Genomic DNA, 16,256 nt, shown 5'->3' on the forward strand with positions numbered 1-16,256 from the left:
GAGGGAGAGGGAGGAGCAGAATCCCTGTTGAGCTGGGAGCTTGATCCCAGGACCCTGGGATCATGACCTGAGCTGAAGGCAGAGGCTTAAATGACTGAGCCATCCAGGTGCCCCTGTCATCTTCAGTTTCTTTCATCAGTGTTTTATACTTTTGGAGTACTGGTCTTTTATCTCTTCTGTTAGGTTTATTCCTAGATATCATATAGGCTTTGGTGCTTGTAAGCGGGATTGTTTTCTTAATTTCTCTTTCTGCTGCTTCATTATTGGTGTATAGAAATGCAACAAGTTTCTGTATGTTGATTTTGTATACTATGACTTTACTGAGTTTGTTTATTACTTCTAGCAGCTTTTTGGTGGAGTCTTTTGGGTTTTCTATACATAGTGTCATGTCATCTGCAAATAGTGGAAGTTTGACTTCTCCCTTACTGATTTGGATGCTTTTTATTTCATACTTTTGCTGTCTGATTGCTGTGGCTAGGACTTCCAGTACTCTGGTGAATAAAAGTGGTGAGAGTGGACATCCCTGTCTTGTTCCTGACTGTAGAGGAAAAACCCTCAGTTTTTCGCCACTTAGGATAATATTAGCTGTGGGTTTTTCATATATGGCCTTTATTATGTTGAGGTATATTCCTTCTGAACCTACTTTGTTGAGGGTTTTTAGCATGAGTGGATGTTGTACTTTGTCAAGTGCTTTTTCTGCATCTATTGAAATGATCGTATATGTTTCTTATTCTTTCTTTTATTAATGTGATGTATCACATTGATTGCTTCGCAAATGTTGAACCACCCTTGCAACACAGGAATAAATCCCACTTAATCATGATGAATGATTTTTAAAATGTATTTTTGGATTTGATTTACTAGTATTTTATTAAGAATTTTCGCATCAGGGATATTGGCCTGTAGTTCTCTTTTTAGTGGTGTCTTTATCTGATTTTGGTATCAGGGATAATGCTGGCTTGGTTGAATGAGTTTGGAAGTTTTTCTTCCTTTTCTATTTTTTGGAATAGTTTGAGAAGAATAGGTATTAACTCTTCTTTAAATGTTTGGTAGAATTTGCCTGTGAAACCATCTGGTCTGGACTTTTGTTTGTTGGGAATTTTTTTGTTACTGACTCAGTTTCTTTGCTAGTTATCGGTCTGTTCAAGTTTTCTGTTTCTTCCTGTTTAAGTTTTGCTAATTTATATGTTTTGAGGAATTTATCCATTTCTTTTAGGTTGTCCAATTAGTTGGGATATAGTTTTTCATAATGTTCTCTTATAATTGTATTTCTGTGGTATTGGTTGTTATTTCTCCTCTTTCATCTTTGATTTTATTTATTTGGGTCCTTTCTCTCCTTTTTGGTAAGTCTGGCTAGAGGTTTATCAATTTTATTAATTTTTTCAAAGAACCAGCTTCTGGTTTCATTGGTTTGTTCTACTTTTTTAGTTTCTATATCATTTATTTCTGCTCTAATCTTTATTATTATTATTAATTATTTTTATTTTTAAAGAAAAGAAGATTATCATATGTAGACCCTCATTTGGATGTGTCTGGAGTCTTGGAAACTTGATTACCCTCCCTTCTCCTACAAATGGACCTTGAGAGCTTGTTCGAGGTTCTAGGAAGGGCGTGTAGCTGCTCGTGTATCCCTGACTAAAGAATGGCCTTCCTCTATTGGGACACCTGCCTAGCCAGCCAGATCAGCTGATTCAACCCTGGCGATCGATGAGTGACAGATGTTACAGCTGGATCACCCTCACACCCTCTGCACTACTCTTTATTATTTCCTTCATTCTGCAGGTGTCGGGCTTTGTTTGTTGTTCTTTTTCTGGCTTCTTTAGATGTAAGGTGAGGTTGTTTATCGGAGATTTTTCTCCCTTCTTGAAGTAGGCCTGCATTGCTATGTACTTCCCTGTTAGGACCACTTTTGCTGCATCCCAAAGGTTTTAGACTGTTGTGTTTTCATTGTCATTTGTTTCTGTGTATTTTTAAATTTCTTCTTTGATTTCCTGGTTGACCCATTCATTGTTTAGTAGCCTGTTGTTTAATGTCCATGTACTTGTGGTCTTTTCCAGATTTTTCCCTTGTGATTGACTTCATAGCATTTTGGTCAGAAAAGGTTCATGGTATGACTTCAGCCTTTTTGTATTTGTTGAGGCCTGTTTTATGATCTAATGTGTGATCTATTCTAGAGAATGTTCCATGTGTATTTGGAAAGAATATGTATTCTGTTTTAGGATGGAATGTTCTGAATATATCTGTTAAGTCCATCAGGTCCAGTGTGTCTTTCAAAGCCACTGTTTCCTTGTATGTTTTCTGTTTAGATGATCTGTCCATTGATGTAAGTTAAAGTCCCTACTATTATTGTATTATTATTGATTAGTTACCTTATGTTTGTTATGAGTTGTCTTATATATTTGGGTGCTCCTGTGTTGGGTGCATAAATATTTACAATTGTTATACCTTCTTGTTGGATCGTCCCCTTTATTATTATATAGTGCCCTTCTTTCTTTCCTTGTTACAGTCTTTGTTTTAAAGTCTAGTTGGTCTGATACAAGTATTACTACTCAGCTCTCTTTTGACATCCATTTGCATGATAAATGTTTCTCCATCCCCTCACTTTCAATGTGCAGGAGTTTTAGGTCTGAAATGAGTCTCTTGTAGGCAGAAGATAGATGGGTCTTGTTTTTTTTATCTATTCTGACTCCTGTGTCTTTTGATTGGAGCATTTAGTCCATTTACATTCAGAGTAATTATTGATAGATATGTATTTATTACCATTTTATTACTTGTTTTGTGGTTGTTTCTGGAGATTTTCTCTGATCCTTTGTTGTCTTTCTCTCATGTTTTGCTGATTTTCTTTAGTGATATATTTGGATTTCTTTCTCTTTGTTCTTTGCATGTTTATTAGTGGTTTTTGATATATGGTTACCATTAAGTTTGTATCTAACCTCTTCTGCAAATAGCAGCCTATATTAAGATGATGGTCGTTCAGGGTTGAACTTATTCTTTTCTCCTCTCCTCCCCACATTTTCGGTATATGTTGTTATATTTTATACCTTTTTAGTGAAATTTCCTCGACTGATTTTTACAGAAATATTCATTTTTACTGCTTTTATGTTTCCTGCCTTCATATTGTCACTTTAGGTCTCACCTTTGGACTCAAAGGGCTAGTTTAGGGGTCATGAACTCCTTTAGTTTTTGTTTGTCCTGGAAACTCTTTATCTCTCCTTTTATTCTGAATGATAGCCTTCCTGGATTGAGTATTCTTAGGTGCAGATTTTTCCAATTCTGCACTTTGAATGTATCATACCACTTCTTTTTGGCTTGCCAAGTTTCTGTTGAGAGCTCTCCAGCTAACCCTATGGCTTTCCCTTGTAAGTTAAGGACTTTGTTTGTCTTGCTGCTTTAAGATTTTTTAATCACTGTATTTTGCAAATATAATTACAGTATGTTTGGTGTTGGCCTGCTTTTGTTGAATTTGATGGAAGTTCTCTGTGTCTCTTGGATCTGGGTATCTTTTTCCTTCCCCAGATTGGGAAGTTTTCAGCATATTATTTCCTCAGATAAATTTTTTGTCCCCCTTTCTCTCTCTTCTTCTTCTGGAACTCCTTTAATACAAATGTTATTACATTTGATGGAGTCACTGAGTTCCCAAAGTCGATTCTCATGTTGCATAATTCTTCTTTCTCTCTTTTGTTCGGCCTCTTTACTTTCTATTACTTTGTCTTCCAGGTCACTAATCTGTTCCTCTGTTTCTTCCAACCTGCTGTTCATTGCATCAAGCCTGTTTCCAGTCTCATTTATTTCATTCTTCATCTCTGATTGGTTCTTTTCAAACTCTTTCATCTCTGCAGTAAGGGTCTCAGTGATATTTTCTATTCTTTTCTCAAGGCCAGTGAGTATTCTTATGACTGTTGCTTTAAGTTGTCCATCAGGCATGTTATTTATATCTGTTTTGCTTGGGTCTCTGGCTGTGGTCTCGTCTTCTTCTTTCACTTTGGATTAATTTCTCCATCTTCACATTTTGTCTGAGTCTCTGTCTTCTTCTCTGTGTTAGAAAGGCCAGTTATGTCTCCTGCTCCTGAAAGTAATGGCCTTATGAAGAAGAGGTCGTGTAGTGCCCAGAACTTGGTGCTTCAGGGAAGTTCTCCAGTGTGTGCTGTGGTGGTTGGTGTCTGTGCTGCAGTGCTTCCCACAGGTGGCTTTGAGCTTATGCTGAGGGACAGAGGAGGGAAATGGTGCTGGCCAGCTCCTTTGTTCCTAGAGAAGTGTTTCCTGAATGCTGCCCCTCAGGGACACACTCTGAGAAGAGTGAATACTCTCCCTACTGTGTGCCCAGGTGCTCTTCACATTGCCATTTCCACATGGTTTATCCTGGGTTTTTTGACTGCATCTCTCCAGCCAAGACTGCTGACCTTTAAAACTCCAGGCTTTAAGACCCACTGGTTGCAAGAACACACAAAATTCAACCCCTCTTATTTTCCAAGCCAATGGCTTTAGGGAAATGTTCTTATTGTGCTTTCCCCTGTGTGTTCCCCTTTCTATCTTTCTCACCCTTCTCCATGACCACCCTCTGCTCCACAGCAGCTGTGATCTGTTTCTCTCCTGAACCACGGCTCTGAACTTCCTACCTTTTCTGATGTGGCCTGTCCACTCCCTTTAGTTGTGGAGTTCATTCTGTCAGTCTTCAGGTCAATTTCTGGTGTATTTGAGGATGATTTGATAGTTATCTAGTTGTGTTTGTGGGATAAGAGCGAGCCTTCTGTCAGTCTTCAGGTCAATTTCTGTGGTGTTTAGGCTGATTTGATAATTATCCAGTTGTGTTTGTGGGATGAGGTGAGCCTAGGGTTCTCCTACTCCAACACCATCTTCCTGCCCCCTCTGTCTTCACATTTGTAGAATGTGGTGGGATTCATAGAATGTGATTACATGCATTATTCATTTCATCCTTGAAACAGTCCCATAAGCAATGTTCTGTTTGTACCTCCACTTTATCACTGGGGAAACTGAGGCTCAGAGAGGTGGAAGAATATTCAGATGAGTTAGCAGAAGAGTGGGACTAGAGTTATTTCATTCCATTTAATGCAACATATGCAGAGTGTCTGCTGGTTACCAGTAAGGAGCTGGGTGTAGAGGATATAGAAGTTAATAAAATGCAGCCCATCTTTTTTGAACCTGAAACTGTTTGTTGGATCTCTGCTCTGCTTGGATGAAGTGAAGGTCAGATATGTAATCAGGTGCAGTTTCTCTGGATGAACCCACAAAGCACTTTCTGCTTTGTGCCATGATGTCTGAGGCTGTGTATGCTTGGAGGCCAGAGGCTGGGCCCAGGTTGTCAGCCCCTGGGCTCAATAGAGAAGCTAGATAAGCCTTGAATGGTTTTTAATTTTGATCATTTCTTAACCAAGTTAGTAGTTTAGAAACTTTTTAAAGTCATCAACCTCTTTAAGAATTTGATAAAATCTATGGAACCACATTCCGAGAAATGCAGTATGCACATCAAATTTTTGTGTATGTACTGATTCTCAGGGTGGCTTTTAAAGTCTTTAAATAAATCCCAGATTAAAAATTCCTGTTCTAATATTTATTTAAAATAAGTAAAAACAGTTTTCTGCTCTAATATTTATTCTAATCTTAATACTATAGTGAAAAAAGATTTTTGAAAAATGAATAGATCCAGGATGCCCGGATGGCTCAGTCAGTTAAGCATCTGCCTTGGGCTCAGGTCATGATCCTGGGGTCTTGAGATCAAGTCCCACATCAGACTCCCTGCTCAGTGGGAAGCCTGCTTCTCCCTCTGTCTGCTACTCCTGCTGGTTGTGCTCTCACTTTCTCTTTCTCTCTGACAAATAAATACACAAATAAATTAAAAAAAGAAAAAAGAAAAAAGATCTGTCCTGGAGTGGGAAAGCTAACAAATGTTGACCTATTTATGTTTGTTCACTGAATTGTGAAATTAATCATATAATTTTAAGAAAATGGTTTTTTAAAAAATTTGTTTATTTGAGAGAGTAAGCAAGTGAGAGAGCATGAGCAGAGGGAGAGGGAGAAGCAGACTCTCTGCTCAGCAGGGAGCCTGATGCAGGACTCGATCCCAGGACTCTGGGATCATGACCTGAGCTGAAGGCAGATGCTTAATCGACTGAGCCACCCAGGCACCCCAAGAAAATGTTTTTAAAAGGACATTTTGTGCACTTAATAAAGGTTAATGCCAGTGCATGTTCAGAAACACAATTCTGATGCTGATTTTATTTTGGGAAAATATTGGATTGAATAAAATTTAGTCATTATGCCCAATAATAATATATAGCACCTCATATTTGTAAAAGGGTATAAGAAAGTTTAACACTCTTTAAAATACATTAATTTATTTGAACTTCACAATCTTGTGAAGTAGGCAAGGGAAATGGTATCTTAATGTAAGATAAGAAAAATAAAATTAGAGGGAAGTTAAGTGGATCGGCCAGTGCTACTTGAGGAGAGGCAGCACACCCAGAACTTGCATTTAGGCTTCCTTCTCATTCCAGACTCTGTCAGTTATAACATACTACCTATATTCTCTTCTAAGAAGGATTGTATGAAATGGTTTTCCTACTCTAAAATTCTACTCTTGCATATTTGTATGAAAGTTGTTTTTTCGATCTTTAAAAATTAGTTTTTTTAAAAAAAAATTCAGTATAAACAATTTAATGTTAAATTGCTAGCTTTTTTTTTTTTTTTAGCTCTCCATGGGCTAGAAAAAAATATTCTTTCTCAGAGTGAAATGTATCCTAGTGTTTTTGAACTCTTCCTGAGATTAATTCACCAGATACTTAGCAATAAAAAAAAATACAGTCTAAATCTCATTTGCATGTATAAATGTTTCATTGCTTCATGAAAAGCACTGAAGTATCTTAATGAGAGAAAAATGAACTCAAAGGAGAATTGCCTGTCAAAATAGAAAATGTCAGGATTTTGTGGGGGATAAGTAATACTCACTTTATCCATTTCCTGTTTGAAAGTGGCAAACACCTCATTGCTTTTTGTTAGTGTGTTCTGGAACTCTTCAAACCTTCCAGAGTAGAGAGTCAGCTGTAAATAGGGGAAAGAATGGTTCTATTTTAGGGCTGCTTTCAGAATGCTTCCAGAACAAAACAGCATGTCATTGTTCATTATTTGAGAAGGAAAATGACTTAAAGGAATTCTCAATACAATGTTAGTAGTATGTTCATTTCTTTTATTTACTATGAGATCAACCCAAGTCAGTGAGTATGACTGAAGTACATCTTTAAAGCAAAATGAAATAAAAACATGTGTCATCGCCATTTCATTATATCATTACTTTTACCAACAAACTTTTATTGAGCGTTGAATGTACGCATTGAGTCCATGTACGAAAGCATTTAACACATGACTACTGTTTTTGAGAGACTTGCGCTCCTGATAGGAAGATAATCTCAAAGACAACTTGATTGTGGGACAGTGAATACAAAGTGCCAAGTCCATTAAGTATAGTGCCAGTCAGAGAAGGAAGTGAGCATGGCAGGTGATCATGTGAGTCATGTTTTTGTGGGGAAGGCGAGGCTTGCACTGGGTAATGAAGGGAGTGAGAATGTAGACTAATGAAAAGAAGTGATAGGAAAAGTGGACCAAACATGGGCGGCTGCCATTACACAGCTTGTGCCACACTGAGCAGCTGCCATTTACATTTTAGTCAAGTTGGTTTTGTATGTTCATGAATACAGTGTTCTAGCCAATAGCAATTAAATGTCCCTTTCCATCAAAATCAGCGTAGTATTACCAATTTTCTACAGATGGAAAGGATGATTCTTGAGAAAGGAATGCCTTTTCTAATGTGCATGCAGTATAAAACATCATATGGGTTAGTATTGGCAAGTGTGTGGCTCACCAGGGGAGAAGTACCTTGTACCTCTATCTACATCCTTATTCCAAGGCTTGCATTTGGGGTGGGAATAAAGGAGGGCAAGGAAGGAGAGGGCGTTGCTGGTGACAGTAATGCAATAATAAAATCTTGCTTTTGAAAATGATTTTAGAATGGCATGCTTTGAGTGAGTGGAGATTTAATATGGGTGATACATGTTAGTAAAGCCTGCATTTTCAAACGCATATTTGTACTGTTGAATGGCTGGAGCAGCTCCAACTCCTCAGATGGGCTCCAAATGACTAGCTGGTGGTACCTGTGACACTGTCATTTTGAAAGCAGAGAAAAACTACTGACTGGAAGCCAGTAGATTAGAGAATTCTCAGTCTTGGGGTGTGAGGTAGAGAGAGTATGGGATTCAACCCCCAAAACGCAGAAAATCTGCTTATCTAGAATGGCTTATTCTCAAATATTTTAGAATAGCAGAGATTTTACCACAGTAAACAAGAACAATGAAATGATAACATAAAACGTTTCCACAGGATAGATTTTCCAAAGAAAAGTCGAACAGCTGACCGTCATCTTGAAATCACACCTTAGCTCCGTGAATATGTGACAGGGCAACTCTGGTGGCCTAAAATTTGTTTCTCATGATTCCTTGGCACAGAGATTAAAGAAGACTGAGTAAAGGAGCATCAGGGAAGTCACGGCCAGGAAAGTACCCCAGGATTTTACACACACACACACACACACACGCACACACACACAGTGCATAAGACAATCCTTACTCATGAACTCATTATGTGCAACACACTCTTGAGCTATCCTATTTCATTGTTTCATTTTTTTTCCCCCAAAGTACTGGCTGGGATCCACTGAATTGATTTCAGGGCCCATGAGTAGGTCAAGCCCCTTAATCCCAGGATAAGCTTCTATGGGACTAGCTACCTATACTGCACATGATCTAGTGGTCTAGGGCGGGAACAGCTACTCTGGGCTGAGCCTCTTCACCTTCTATCACAAAATCCATTCATTTGCATTCTGGGTCACATCTGTTAAGCTTCTTTTTCTGGCTTTCTCTCGTTTCTTTTCCACGCTTCTCAGTAATTTCTGCAGTTAGAGGACGGTGGCAGATACTCCGGTCTCCTGAGCAGGTCCTCCCTGGAGTCACAGGCTGCAGACCGGAAGAGCAGGAATGGGCGCATGCGCCATCTCCCAGGCACGGTCTTGTCAGTTTCAGCAGGGGCAACTTCACCCAGCTCGCTCAGCTTCTGCCCTTTCTTTGGGCAGTATGCTCTTTCGGGTGTATACGTTGGGCAGATTTTGTTTCCCTTCCGCATGTTTTCTTGTGGCATGGAGAAGGCAGACACACCCAGAGTGCCAGGAAGCGGTGTCTCATTTCATTACCACTTCTCCTGGCCTTTTTCTAGCGACCGTTTTTTTCTTCCCTCAACTTTTTTTCTTTCTTTTTAATTAGGGTAAATACATGTAATATAAGATTTACCATCTCAACTATTTAAAGTGCACAGTTCAGTATCATTAACTCTATTCATGTTGTTGTGTAACCGATCTCCAGAACTATTTCATCTTGCAAAACTGAAACTCGACACCCATGAAACAGTTAACTCCCCATTTCCCTTCTAGAACTGTTTTTCATACTCAGCTTTTCTTCCTATTTGACCTCTTTGTTGTAGGTGGCAAAATCTGTGTGGATTATACTTTTCTCAGGTAACCAACTCTAGCAGTCTTTACTTATACTAACTAAAAATGGGCACTTCCTGTTTACTTCATGCATATTTGCTTGGTAGTACATTCCTTCTCACTAGTATGCTGATGTGATGCATATTTGGTTTCGTGTGTCATATCCCTGCTTTTATTTTGGTATTTCAGAGAAGCATGGAAGGGACACCCAGAGGTCACCCACAGTACTCCTGCCAGAGGCAGAGATAGAAGCAAAATATTCTAGGGTCAGTAATAACAATTGCCCCAACATTTTCACTTTTAAGTGGGTGAGCAACACACACGTTCTTTTAATGGAGCACAAAATTTTAATTTCAAACATTCATAGCACATAGGAAACAGAAGCGTGTCCAGGAATTGTCTTAGCAAACTTGTGAGATTTGGTGTGGGAACAAGTCTAATTATAATAGTAGTTGCAGAGTTATCTCCTCTCATCCTCTATACAGAAGGTGAGAACCTCTGGGTTTAAAGGCTATGATTACTGTCTTTAACATTGTATTCGATGATCCTTCCCCTTGGGCCGTAGTTTTGTGGCCACATGGCTGCATTGTTCGTCTTGCTGACTTTCCACATCTACCATCTTCAACCCTATCGATCCAATGAATACTCTATTTGTAGTGACAATTGTATCCCATTGATCATTTCTGACATTTACTCTGTTGCCTTGGTTTGTATAATTGAGAGCCAGACATCTCTCCCTAAGTGAAAACCATGCCCCAAACTGGCAAGCTCTTGTCATACGGAAGAAAGTGACTTCGTCTAGTAAAATACAATCTGTCCTTGTTATTTTCCTTGCTCAGACCATAGAAATGGGGACTTAAGACCTCTGCCTCCTACCACCCCACTCCTTTAAAGAAACTAAAAACCAGAGAAAGTGTTCAAGGGCTACACACACTAACCTATGGTAGATTTTGTTTCTCAAGGTTTAAAGGTTTTAAAAATATGATGTTGCTACTTTTCAAGAGGAACTTTAAACATGATTACATATAGGGCTTGGGGGCCTCTATAGTCTTCTTGAAGATTAAGTTATTATTGGGGTTTTGAAGAGTGCCTTGAAGACAAGAGACAGACAAGGAAGGGTCCTTGCAGAGAGCCCCACACGATGGAAAACAAAGCAGTGGAGGAGAGGGCAAGGTTAACCTAGCTTAGGGCCACACGGCTTCAACTCTGGGAGTTCTCCGCATTCAAGAACTGGAGCTGGACAGGGTCTGGAGGTCATCTTTTCCAGTGGTTCTTCAACTGTTTTGCAACTAAAGACTCCTTTTGTCTCATACATCCCTATGTAGATCCTCACCTATGAAATAATAGTTGTATTAGCTTATACACCAATTGTTAGCATTTTTATCAATATTGTTATCACTAGATTGTGAATTTAACTATGCAGGGATTTTTGATTCTCTTATTGATTAGTATATCTCCAACACCTAGAACCTCGCCTAGCACTGAGTAAGTGCTCAATAAATATTGGTTGAATTAATTATTCTTCTTATGGTCCAGACAAGGAGCTAAGTGCTTTGCATGCATAACTTGAAAACAAAGTGCATATGTTATGTATTCATTAACTCATTTTCCTTTTATAAACTTAACCAAACACTTGAATAATTGCCATCCATAGCTGCTGAGGGAGAGCTGATAAAATGTCAAAAACAACTGTATCTTAGATAATAGCTGCCACCTCGTATGCTGTTATGTTTTGGAAATACTGAAAAGTGATGAGCCTCCTAGAGGTCGGAGGACTCCAGCTTGGGATCACTGATGCATTACAGTATTCTTATTTTACAGACAAAGAAATTTAGGTGTAGGGAGGTTCAGATGAATCGCACAGGGTCAGACAAATTCTGAGCAGAAGAGCCAGGACTCTGGCCTTGGTCCCTGGACTCAGTCCAGTATTGAGGGATGAGCGAGGAACATGGGCAAGTCTAAAACCCCTGGTAGATGCTTTTTCGAATTTGAGGGGGTAGTGGTGGGATATTGGATCACACCATTACATTTTATTCCACAAGTCTTTAAGGGCCGAGATTCTGATGCCAGCCTCTCTAGCCCAGAGTCTAATGGTATTAAGCTACCCTTCTCAAGTTCATTATCACCATGTAGTGTAGAGGAGTAGAGATTGCTTGTCACAAATGATATGAAGAAGGAATATCTTCAAATATTGCCTATTGTACCCCTCAAAGCTCTGTGCTGCGAATGGAGCGGAGACGGAGCCAGGAGCCCTGCCCTGATTCTCCGGACTGTCTCCAAGACTGTAAGGTCACACCTCTCCTCCTGCCAGCCTCTGGTTAGAGAGCAGCCACTGCCTACCACCTACCCCACAACCATGATGTGGTGGCTCTGTGATGACCTAGAGGATGATCTTGGGTTGTAACTAGAGTGTAGTCTTTTAACGCTGGATCCTTTGATTTCATGAACAGTAAGCATGAACATCATGCTTCAAATTCCTATATAATTAGTATTTAAAAATGATTTTGTTGGGTTATTTTATATTACTGAGGGAAAATAATTATCATTACATTCGGTTCACACATTGGAAAAGTCTGCTTTAGGAAGTTTAGATATGAAAATGTTACCTGTGTTTTTGTCTGCAGTGATAGGGTTTGTGATTTTAAGTTTCTTATTTTTCTTATTTGCCTCTTTAAAATGAACAAGTGTTCACTGAACTTGTTCATTCATGTAATGACCCAGTTTTTTGGTTTTGTTTTTTATCATGAGTAAGCATGTAGCAGTCCGTACATAAACATTTACAAGCGAACTACCCAAATCTGAAATTAACGCTGCCCAGCTTGGAAGGCTTGTGATTTCCTCACCTTCTGTGAGTTTATTTGCTCTCTGTGACTTACAGTCCTTGTAGCGCTGGGACTCCCAGCAGGGGAGCCACCACCCCTCTATAGCTCAGTCCCTGGATGCCTCACCTGGAACACAACAGGGAATGTTTGCCAGAAGGGGCAGAGCCCCAAGGGCATGGGAAAGATGGATAGAGGTATCTGTTGCCTGAGGCTTTATTCTTGAATCTGAGATATGAGTTATTGCAGTCTCCTCAGAACATACATGACATCACAAAGCCAATCAAAATTGTTCCCTACTTGTCCGTCGTTTCTAGTCATTAACTACTGACAAGGCCAACGTCTGGTACCATGAAAACTTTGGCACTGACTTTATTTTTCTAATTTCCTTTTGTTATAAATAACATCACACGAGCAAAGATATTCTAGGTGGTGCATTTGATCAGTTCACATTTTATTCTTATTTTAGTAGGGAAGTGGGAGGCGAGTGAGGGGATGTATTTATGAATAGATAGGCAGGAACCTGGACACCAGGTCATTCTGATTGGCCATTTCAGGGCCCTCATGGTTATGTTAGCAAAACTTCTGACTGTATTTTGTTGTTGTGGAGCATTTATTTTTCTTAGATATAATATTGTGCTTTTCTTTTTATTTTAAAATAACAAATAGGAAGTTAGTGTTCATTTCTAACTCCCGTACCCCCTGCCCCTGCCACACACAAGGCCTGGTGCAGACTAGCTTTGGTTCACAGACTTTTTATGTAGGAACAGTGAGGAGAGCGCACCCCATGCATTGTTGTCCCCCCCCCCCCCCCGCCCACGTCACCTGAGCCTGCAGGACTGTCTCTTGTTCCTTCAGCACTTTGGCCTGAAGTTTCCACTCTGCTGCCTGGTTCAGCAACTGTGAGGAGAGAGAATGCATGGAAAGACTGTCAAATTGCCCTTTACGTCACCATTTGAGGATAATTTGTGTACAAAACTTAAAGACTTGCTAACCCTCTTCAGTAACTTTTCGGGAAATTTGCTAAGTATCTAGGAAAGCTAAGAAAACAGCTAAACAGTTGAATTCTCCACTAAAAATTTGTGGTTCTAATGGATAAAAAAGAGAAAAAAAAATCTGCAACTCAAGCATGAATCACACAAAATTTAACCTCCCACCAAATTCTGGAACGTTGTCTAACAATCCTGCTCAATCATCATTCAGCCTCTGCTTGAACATTTCCAGAACACCCCCATCTCGTTCATTGTTGTGAGCAGCTGTCCCTTTATAGTAAACTCAAAGTTTTTCTCCTAGACAATGGTTCTCACCATCGCATGATCAGAATCTGCTAGGGAGCATGTTAAAATGCAGATCCCTCTCAAAGAAAGTAAACTAGGAAGTACAGGGTGTGAGTAAATTCTATAGTGAGAGCAAATCCCCAAGACGGTTTGGAGGTTGGTGTTCTATGGATTAAATTTTGAGAAATGCTGGGTTAGAAATTAGACCTTTTATTCCAAATCTCATAGAAGATGTACCCAATAAGTCTTATCCCTCTTCCAAATACAACCAAGGCCCTCATATCAAAGATAGTCAGAACTGGGAGCTGATTGAAAACGTTGTTCTAGGCATAAAAATGACACACACATACGTAAAACATGTTATTTTTGGGGCGTCTGGGTGGCTCAGTCAGTTAAGCGCCTGACTCTTGATTTTGGCCCGGGTCACGATCTCAGGTTCATGAGATGGAGCCCTGCCTTGGGCTCTGCACTCAGCTGGGAGTCTGCTTCCTCCTTCTCCCTCTCCCTCTGCCCCTCCCCCAGTCTGTGCGCCATCTCTCTCTCTCTCTCTCCAATACATACATACATACACAAATCTTTATAAAGATAATAAAACATGTTATTTTAACTTAAGATGTATGTTTATTTCTTGGTTTTGATAGAGGGCTTTGCTCTTTGTTTTGGGTATGGGTCTTCTGGTCGGAGTTCAGGGGAGCTTTTTGTTGTTTGTTTTGTTTTTATAAAAATTATGTCCATAACGGACCACATAAGATTTATAATTTTTTTTTGCATTTTTAAACAATAGTACTAGAACCTGCAGACCTAAACATATTTGCGAAGAAGCTTGATTGGCTAATTCTCTGGAGTTGTACAACTTTCTCCTGGTCTTTTACAGCTACTCCCTTCTAACTTGACAATTGTTTTGTGCTATTTGCCTACATTTAGTCTTTCAAAGCATTAAGCATAGTTTCGTAGAACCAACTCTTTCTTTCACCAGCTTCTGTGTCATTCTGTTGGTTTTCATAATATAAAAGCAAGGATAACTGAAAGAAAAGGTTTGGGAGCAAAGAGCTGTTTCTTGGTCAGTGCCATCTTCCTTAACTTGGGAACCCATGTGTAGACACTCAAGTGGCTGTGTAGCCACAGGATTCAACATGCTGTGGGTATCTTTAGTGTGTTTACAGGGAGAATGGTGGACATCATGGATTAGTCTGGTTAGTCAATTAGGTGGCCATCAGTTTAAGAAGTTTCTAGTATATTTGAGGATAGGCCGATTTATATTTTCTTTTTCTTTGTTGCTGTTTTAAAAAATGTCCACTTTTTGTAATCAGAACAAAAAACAATAAAGTCATCATTTTAAAAAACTTGGAGGCATCTTCTTTTGTATTCAAGTTTATCTTTGTCTCATGGCTCAACCTCTCCATTTGTAAAATGGGTTATATCTGTTCCTCTATGCCTCCCAGTGAGCAGTGAAGGTTAATTGTTGTAGGAGTGCAATCAGCTCATCCCATGGAGGGCTGAGGCAGCTGTGGAGTATAAGACCTGTAGGCTGCCCTCTGGCCATCTGAGTCCCTGCTTCACTGAGCAGGCTGAGGAGCCCAGTGGTGATGGGTGGTTCCCTGACGGAGAAGGAGGAAGGTGGCTGCTTGTTCTGCTTGGGATAAAGGAGCCCTCCAGCTCTGACTTGATATTTCACCACTTTCAGTAAGGAGCATCACAGCTGGAACCTGGGTAGGTGGCCAGCTTTGAAGAACTGAGGGCGCTACTCTTTTTGGACTCAAATCTGCTGCTTTGCTAAACCAGGGTAGGAAAATAGGGCAGCGCGCTAGTTTCTTGCTAAGGCTGGGTCACCTCAAAACTGTCCCTACTCTTTCAAATGAAGCTCTGCCTAGTTATTCATTTGTCATGTCTCATGTTCTATATCAAAGGTACTGCTATCCTGAGGGGAGCATAGTTTGCCTAAGAGGATAATTATGCCAACAGTGGAGGATCAATTTTCTTGGATTCTGAATAATAATTAAAATTTTTTTTCTTATTTTGAGAGCTAGGTTGTAGATGGATTTAACAACTTAATCTTTTTTATTAAGAGCCCATGGACTTCTGATTTGAGATCATCCAATGTCCATCAGGATATGTTCTCCAAAATTCGTCCTTTCCTTGCCATGTTTGAAAACAAAAGTTATTATTAAATTACTATTCTAACAAATTGAAGTGATTCTAGTCTGATTTTAGGTAATTGCAGAGTTCGTGATCAACTGTTAAATGGCCAAATTTGAACGATTGGTCCACTGTTTGCGTTTTAAATCTCTCTCCCCAGCAACAGATGCGCACTTTGACTCATGCCTCTGAAGCACACCTCTGAGTGTGACACACAATCACAGAGCTTAGCCTTTGGAGACAGACACACTGGAGATGTGACGTGTTGGAAGTGGGACCAACACATCTTGCCCACTTAGCAGCATGTGACCTTAAGTCGCAGATCTTCTATGAGCCTCAGTTCTTGCATCTGGAGAATGGCCCTACAGCTGTTTTCGGAATGTTTGGGGTTAATGAGATGTCATTAAAAGCCACCATTCAGTTTCTTAAACCCCAAACTGAGAAATCATCCCTGACTTTTCCCTTTCCTCACTGTCA

At 39.7% G+C, this 16,256-nt stretch overlaps 1 protein-coding gene across 4 annotated transcripts in view; it reads right to left on the minus strand.

Moving 5' to 3' along the window:
• The window catches only part of TXLNB (taxilin beta), a 60,341-nt gene that overhangs the window by 20,349 nt on the left and 23,736 nt on the right, over positions 1-16,256 (minus strand). For all 4 annotated transcript variants that reach the window (XM_034669205.1, XM_034669207.1, XM_034669206.1 and 1 more), the window contains exons 7-8: positions 13,192-13,266; positions 6,964-7,056 (exon numbers count right to left, since the gene is read on the minus strand). In XM_034669205.1, the coding sequence (XP_034525096.1) occupies positions 6,964-7,056; positions 13,192-13,266 (168 nt within the window). The remainder of the gene's footprint in view (positions 1-6,963; positions 7,057-13,191; positions 13,267-16,256) is intronic.

The sequence above is a fragment of the Ailuropoda melanoleuca genome, chromosome 10 (genome assembly GCF_002007445.2).
Source record: "Ailuropoda melanoleuca isolate Jingjing chromosome 10, ASM200744v2, whole genome shotgun sequence".
NCBI classification, from domain to species: domain Eukaryota; kingdom Metazoa; phylum Chordata; class Mammalia; order Carnivora; family Ursidae; genus Ailuropoda; species Ailuropoda melanoleuca.